This window comes from Centruroides sculpturatus, unplaced genomic scaffold (genome assembly GCF_000671375.1).
Source record: "Centruroides sculpturatus isolate CEXI.00-Female unplaced genomic scaffold, Cexi_2.0 scaffold1032, whole genome shotgun sequence".
NCBI classification, from domain to species: Eukaryota; Metazoa; Arthropoda; class Arachnida; order Scorpiones; family Buthidae; genus Centruroides; species Centruroides sculpturatus.
Genome location: NW_019385270.1, coordinates 246,514 through 254,583, shown reverse-complemented (window position 1 = coordinate 254,583; position 8,070 = coordinate 246,514). Strand labels below are relative to the sequence as shown.

The 8,070-nt window shown below is 31.2% G+C and overlaps 1 protein-coding gene across 1 annotated transcript in view; it reads left to right on the top strand.

Moving 5' to 3' along the window:
• LOC111636957 (major facilitator superfamily domain-containing protein 6-like) overlaps nt 1–7,415 on the top strand; it is an 18,404-nt gene extending 10,989 nt beyond the window's left edge. The window contains exons 2-3 of the mRNA XM_023382339.1: nt 5,443–6,816; nt 6,971–7,415. Coding sequence (XP_023238107.1) covers nt 5,443–6,816; nt 6,971–7,125 — 1,529 coding nt within the window. The 3' untranslated portion in view covers nt 7,126–7,415. The remainder of the gene's footprint in view (nt 1–5,442; nt 6,817–6,970) is intronic.
• The last annotated feature ends 655 nt before the right edge of the window (nt 7,416–8,070 follow it).

Here is an 8,070-nt window from a genome sequence, read left to right as displayed (position 1 = left end):
CCCATTTCTTGCAGTTTTTATGAATCCAATATTCGGATACGTTACCGATAAATTCAAGAAAATAAAATTCATTATCATCCTCCTGATTGTTTTAATTACGCCTGTTTACTTTTCAATCAATTTTATTCCTGAAATCATAAAAGAAAATCACATCATTTCTGATGTAAAATTGTTCTGTGATGACAGCAATACGTCAATTTTCATTAAGTCTCCTCATTTTTTAATGAGAAGTCCGAATAACGAAAGTATTGAGTGCCAAGTAGAGTGTTTGACTTGCTACAACGATGATATTTCATGTCGAAATGTATATAATTTGATCAGCGAGCCATTCCTTAATCGTTCTGAAACCTTAGAAGTCAGGAACGTGACCTCCCAGAATAATAATCTAGCATCTTCATTCTGTTTTCACGAATTATCTGATAATTGCACAGCCTCGTGCTTCACGGAAGACCATGAATTCAATTCGTTTCACTACTATCAATTTTGGTTATTTGTCGTATTAACATCATTAGCTCTTATTATAACCAATGCTGTCATAGCCTTATCGGATGCTGCTTGTTTTGAATCACTGGAAGGAAAAGTTAATCAATTTGGTAAACAAAGATATTTATTTTCTCTTGGATGGGGAATATCATCTATTGGTACTGGATACATTGTTGAATTAGCAAATGCCAATAACGCAGGGAAAACTAATTTTTCTATAAGTTACTACATAATGTTGCCTTTAATTTTCTTCGATATAATAACGCTGGCATTTACAGATATGCGAAAAGAAAAATCGTCAAACAATATATTAAAAGATGTCAGAAAAATATTTGTGAAGGGTCATCCTTTCTTCCTTGTGTTTGCTTCATTTCTCATAGGTGCATTTTCTGGTCTAAAATGGTATTATGGCTATTGGTATTTGGAAGATTTGGGAGGTAGTAAACTATTAATGGGTTTACATAATGCAATGCTTTGCATTTGGTCCGCAGTACCTTTCATGTTTATTTCTGGTTGGATTATAAAAAGAATTGGAAGAGACAATAGCGTGTGTTTGGCTTTCATCACCTTTACCATTTGGTTTTTTACTGCTTCATTTATTAGAAATCCTTGGTTGATTTTGTTACCCGATTTAGTTCAAGGACCTTCTTACGGTCTTTTTTATGCAGTCATGACGTCTTATGGGAAACTCGTAGCACCACCTGGAACGGAAGCGACTATGCAAACTATTCTAGGAGCAGCATTTTATGGTCTAGGTAAGGATACGTTTAATTTTTCTTTTATGAAATACAAATTATTTAATAATTTTGATTTTTGATGCAAATTTTTTATAAATCACACTTATTTAAGATTTTTATTAAATTTGCAAGATATTATTCTCTTCTTTACCCTGTTTCTGAAATTTTCCATACACAAGTTCTATTTAAATTAAATAATCGAATCTCTGTTGTATTTAGATACAATGTGTTTTTAATGTATTCAGTTTGTATGTAAGATTATTTCCTTCATCAAATAATGTCCGAATGCTGAAAATGTGAGAAATTAAATCGCAAACTCGTAGTTTCAGATTTAAGTTACAGTTTATTCATTTAAACCTGGCTCTTCCTCTGCACATGCCATTGTATGCCTCTGATTACTATTGAATTATTTATCAGATTTTAATTACCTAACCGCACTACATAATTAACGTTTTCATAATGCAAACTTAGGAATATTTTGATATAGGCCTATAATGTATAATATTCTCATTCAAACAAATTTTTCACGTTGCCATGTTAAAATCTTCTAATTTGAATACTATTTTTGGTTATAAAATTTTATATTTTACATGGATATCATTGTGTAAATTGTGATTTATTTGATAAATTTCATAATAAAAGTGCATAATATATAAATATATTAATTACAATTTGTTTTCTAGGTATAGGTACAGGATGTCTATTAGGAGGAATTGGTTTTGATAATTATAATAGTCGGTTGACTTATCGTTTTGTGGGATGTTTCTCTTTAGGATCAGCCATTATATACAAATGCATCACGACATTCATAGCTGGAGAAAAGTCTATAATAAAACGTATGATTTTTTCCTTACATTTCAGTGCTTAAATAACAATTATTTTATTAAAATGTTANATAAAATCTCATCTTTATTAGTTTTTACTTGATCATCAGTAGAATGTTCATTTTCGTTTAATTTTATAAAAGTTTCATTGATATTTTCCTTTAAAATATTCCATGACGATTTAAAATGTTGCAATTCTGAAATAATATTGTGTTGAGTAGCTACTACTGGATTAAACTGTATTAAAATACTGCTTAATTTTTGAAATGGTCCCGTAAATTTTGATCTAATGTGCTTTGAACTCGCTGTAAGATGACAGTCGAACTCTCCCCGGTTGCTCTCTCTTCTCCCACTTTCCCTGGTCTAGATCGAAGACGTGTGAATTTGGTCCGAAAATGAGACAATTAAATCGTCTTACACTCGTTCTTGTTTACGAAATAAATCACCGATTTATTAGCTTTAGCTCGACAGCCAGTTTCCTATTGGAGAGGGGATGAGGTCCCGGCCTCACACTACAAAATAGATTATTATTTTTAATTAAATCGTTTGGAATATAGAGAAATTATTATTGAATAACATTTTTTACTAACCTAAAATAAAGGAAATAATATAAGTGGCCATTAAATTGTTATGACTACAATCATCGCTTTGGTGGCTAGGTACAAAACTAATAACTCGCATTTCTATAGTTTAGCATTAAAATTCATAGGAGTGNTAAACAATACATACAAGTACAGTACAGTATTTTCTGAGGAAACACTCGTACTTATTTTTTTAACCCCATTCCCGATAACCCGGCATTTTCACAAACTCGGCCACCCTTCGGTCCACATTAGGCCGAGTTTTCGAGGTTCTACTGTATTTCATAACTTAACCGCCAATACGTTAGGTATTAAAATAATATATGCTAATGATATGAAAAAAACTAATATATTGTTTATTCTCATCTATTCTTCTTCAGTTTAAATGTTCTTCGTCACGAATATCAGCTTAATTAGGGTTGCATAATGGCATGAGACAACTTCTCTAGCTTTTATCGCCAAATATACAAAACTATCCCGTATTGAAAGTATTGTATCGGTTTGAATTGATAGCATAATTCCAAGGTTAATTTAAAAGCCCACTTAATTAGTCTAAAGCTATTTTCTAAATTTAAATAAATATATTTAAGACTGAGTAATTTTCAGCTTTAAATTTATGAATGTTTTGAGTGATCTTGAAAACGATTTTCAAGGTCACGCGAAACAAAATCAATAAAAAAAAGGGGGTCCCATCCGGCTACATTAACAAAATTAATATATCTTCAGAACTTTTGAAATAAAAAGGGTACAACGAACTTTAATAGGTTAAATATTTCTTTCAAAGTTTCCTATAAATCGATTGGTTTGGTTTTTATTAAGTTATGGCAACGCAACATTTGGGCGATCTGTCTAAGGGGTGCCTTCCGGGGGGTCATTTTAAAGGTAAATTCTTGGAAAAAACCCAGAAAACTCCACGTGTCCAGCCGGTCCTGGCGAGGCGCGAACCCACGACCGAACTATCTAGTGTTTAAGAAACGGAACTGCTTGGCCACTGGTGGACTATCCTATAAATCGAACCAATTTTAAAATTCATAATAATATCAGTTTGTAAAATTTATAATTTGAAATATGGTGCACATTCATACTGTATTCACAATTATTTTAATTATTTCAATCTTGAATTGTCTCAAGATACAAGCAGCTCTATTTACGCTTAAGATTAGTTCTCAATACTATATTGTAATTGTAAAATATTTTCAATTCAAAAACATTATTCGTTGAAATTTTGAATCCATAATTTACTTCTTTGATATAAATGTATATTATTCAATCTCTTCATTAAAGAACCATTACTAGTATTTTCTACTTGTATAATTTATTGTCTTTTGCTATAAATATCGTAGATTTATATAAATGTTTATCAAACAATGACTTCTTATTTTATAATATTTAAAATAGCGTGCGTTCCAAGAAACTGCCAACTCAGCAAATTAAATGGGGAATGAATGTTGCGGAAATAATTTCATTCATTTAATTTGCATTGTTATTACGAATTTATAAAGTACTATTCTCATATATACACAACGAATTTTAGCAAGCCTATTATAGGTTCGACCAGACCCACAATATGGCGGCCTGGACCAATATATTCGGATGGACAATCTCCTCAAAACCTCCTGGAGATTTCGACCTATCCGAATCGAGATTAGGATCATATCTGAATCCAGATCCTCTAAAGTGATACGCTGTCATCTTATCCGCTTTGCCATTCAGCCGTCAGACATCCAAGATTAGTCTTTGTTTAGTTTGGTTTGATGGCATACGGCAACACATCAAACCAAACTAAACACATGGGAGATCTGCTAAGGACGTTGCCTCTCATAAAGAAGCCATGGAACGGATCCATATTTACGTGTTACAGATTTGAAGAAAATCTTGAAACTCCACATGGCTGTTGGTAGAGCTCGAACTATTAAGACGTGACCAATGTTTAGTTGTTTTATCCACTTAGCCATTGGTACATTCATCTAGAATTTGGCTTCATAGTTGCAGTTTTTGGTTCACGTCACTTATGTGACCTAGTGATTAGGCCTAGGCCTAATCACTAGATTACATAGGCCTGAACCCACGACCACGTTCTATTGAACGTGATCGTGGGTTCAGGCCTGTTATAATAAATTAAGCTTTAATTATAAAACAAATATATACAAATAAAAATGAATATAAACACAGGAAAATTTTTCTACTATATGAAATACTTTCCACTATTTTATTTATTTATTTTTAATTATAAATATGTAAAAACTATTAATTATTAATCGTAATAGTTTGTTATTATGGCATGTGAGTAATAAAATATTTAAAAACACCCATTCCTGTATTTAAATTATAGAATGAAAAATATATTTAATTTGAAAGTAGTAAATAACTACGTTCAGATTTAGTATGTCTAAACTAAACGTAGTTATTTACTATAATATATATTAATATATTTAATAAAAATAGCATTTTAGAATTGTACATAAAACTCATTGTTATTTGACCTCAATTTTGGTGTATATGAATACAAGCTTTGTATTTTTTTTAATAAAAAATTGAGAAATTATTAACTGTAATAAAACTAGTATGAAAGGGAAGAAAAGAAAAAAAGAGAAAAAAGAATAATAATTAGAAATTATCAATGAATTATTAAAAGTCAACAAATTAGCCTTAAAACAACATACAAAGAATCTGATTATAATAAAAATAATGAACAATCAATTTCTTTTTTAGTTTATAAACATAATTAAATTTTTTACTACTTATAAATTTGAATTAAATTGACTTTTTACCATTACTAAATTTTAAAAAAAGTAAACAAATGTTATTTATTTTCAGCTCAATCAGCTGTTATTCCATATCTTCCTATATTCGCCAAAGAATCTGGAATTAGTGCTATTGCTGTAGGGGTGGTGCAGTTATTAGCTCCTCTGATAGCTACAGTAGCCAGGCCTTTATTTAATGCATTTACTAATTATCTACACAATTTAAAACAAAGTTTAATGGGACTAGTTATCATAAATACTATCTGTTGTATTGTGGTAATGTTTATTCCAACATCAAAAACTAATAGTTTGACATTGGTCTCAACGTTTTCTTGTGATTCGTATGAATGGACAACCCCTCTACCTGAAGAGTCTCCATTTAGAACTTTAGAAGCAAACGAAACGATCGTATGTGGGACGTTGTGTACAACATGCGCTGTTTATAGTCCTTCATCAAACATCACAGACATTTTACCAGATTTAATTTTGGACAATTATTACGACAATGCCACAACGATGATATGTAAACAGAAAGAGGAAAGACGTTTGATGCATCTGATAACGCTTGAAAATGGTATTGTTGCTGTATCAAACGACAGCAAACCGACCTGTGCTACAAAAGTGATTTATAACTGTACCATTGTTTGCCCTTGTAATTACAGCTGCTGTTCAACTATTAATGATTACGCCAACACTCAATTTTGGATGATTTTGATTCTTTACTTTTTCTTATCTTTATTGGCTGCCATGATGAACAATTTATCAGATACCGCTTGTTACGAGTTGGTACATAACAGTCCCCGAATTTACGGTAATCAGAAATTATGGACGTCACTCGGTACCGGTGGTTTTGCTTTATTAACTGGTTACATATTAGATTTATTTACATCCCAACAAAAAACTGATTATTTAGTTGGGTTTTACATTATGGTAAGCGTAATGTTTCTCGACTTTGTAATTTTATGTGGTGTCGAAGTGGATGTGGTTTCAACTGCGACTAGTAATACGGAGTTTTTAAAATTATTTTCTTCGTGTTATAGAAATATCGTTTTCATATGTTTTGCCTTTTATATAGGTATCATTTCTACTCTCTTGAACACTTTTTTATTTTGGTATCTTGCTGATCTCGGCGCATCGAAAACACTAATGGGTATGGCTCTATTTATCAACTGTATTTCTGAAATTCCCACATATTTTTATTCTTTTAAGATAATTGAAAAGTTAGGGCATTTTATTACAACGTTTTTTGCATTAATATGCTACAGTATTCGATATTTTATGTACTCTGCACTTGAAGATCCTTGGTATGTTCTACCAGTGGAAGTGATGCAAGGATTAACTTATAGACTTTTTTACTTAACTTTAAGTTCATACGCGAAAAAAATTTCTCCACTAGGAACTGAAATAACGATGAAAGGAATTTTAGGAGCAGCATTTTCTGGATTTGGTAAATAAAATTTTATATTTCTTATACTAATATGTCTTATAATAAAAAATAATATGGAATCTTTCTACTTCAATTAATTTTAATAATAAATTAACACATACCTACATTTAATCTATGCATGACATTTAAAAAAAAATATATATATTTTTTTCAGGCTGGGCAGTTGGGAATATTTTAGGAGGATGTTTAATGGATATTTTTGGCGGAAGATATACATTTCATTATGCTGCAATTGCAACTACTATAGGATATTGTCTTTTGATGTTTCTTCATTTGTTGTTAAAATTTTTTGAAAACAGAAGGAGGTAAAAAACTTTAATTTTTAATCAAATTTTAGTTAGTTTTTAATTAATTCGTACGATACACCGCACCACTCGTTGGATAACGTATAAGCAGAAATGCAGATAAAACACACAAATACAAATCCAACGACTGGAAGAACGGGCGACGATTGATTAAAATCGGCCATTCTTCGACGTATTCAAAGGTGCAAATTTACCAGAAGCGACTAAGAGTGAAAGAAAAGGTGTCACTATCAATTCTGATAAAGCTCAAGCTGACACTTTCTCAGGTCAGAAAATTGGCTCATACCATCTTCTAATGAAATCATCATCAAGTTGTTTTCCTTTACCTTGTTCAATTCTCGCATTTATTTTATATTTTAACTTGAATACGATAAATGACATTTGTAATAAATAAATATTGTAATAGAATTTCTGATCCAGAGACTTGATGTGCTATTGAACTTTCTGAAAATCACTAATGTGTATAGAGAGATCGGAATTGTTTCAAAACAATTGTAGACTTATAAATTTCAACTGTCTGTTCTTCCTTAATCTGGAAAACTGAGTTAGATAGTTGAAAGCCGAGACAAGTGTAAAAATATTAAGGGCAGTAGGCCCTGATTAACTGTTTATAAATGTCTAATAGAAGCTGGAAGTCACGTTATTTCAATTCAAAAATTTTTCCCTGAAAGGAATAGATAACTGGCATGACTCTATTGCTAACTGGAAAAGTATTATATACAGGGGCTTGCTAACTGGAAAAGTATTATATACAGGGGGCTTGCTAACTGGAAAAGTATTATATACAGGGGGCTTGCTAACTGGAAAAGTATTATATACAGGGGGCATGCTAACTGGAAAATTATTTTATATACAGGGGGCTTGCTAACTGGAAAATTATTTTATATACAGGGGGCTTGCTAACTGGAAAAGTATTATATACAGGGGCAAGACCACTACTAATTTGAGG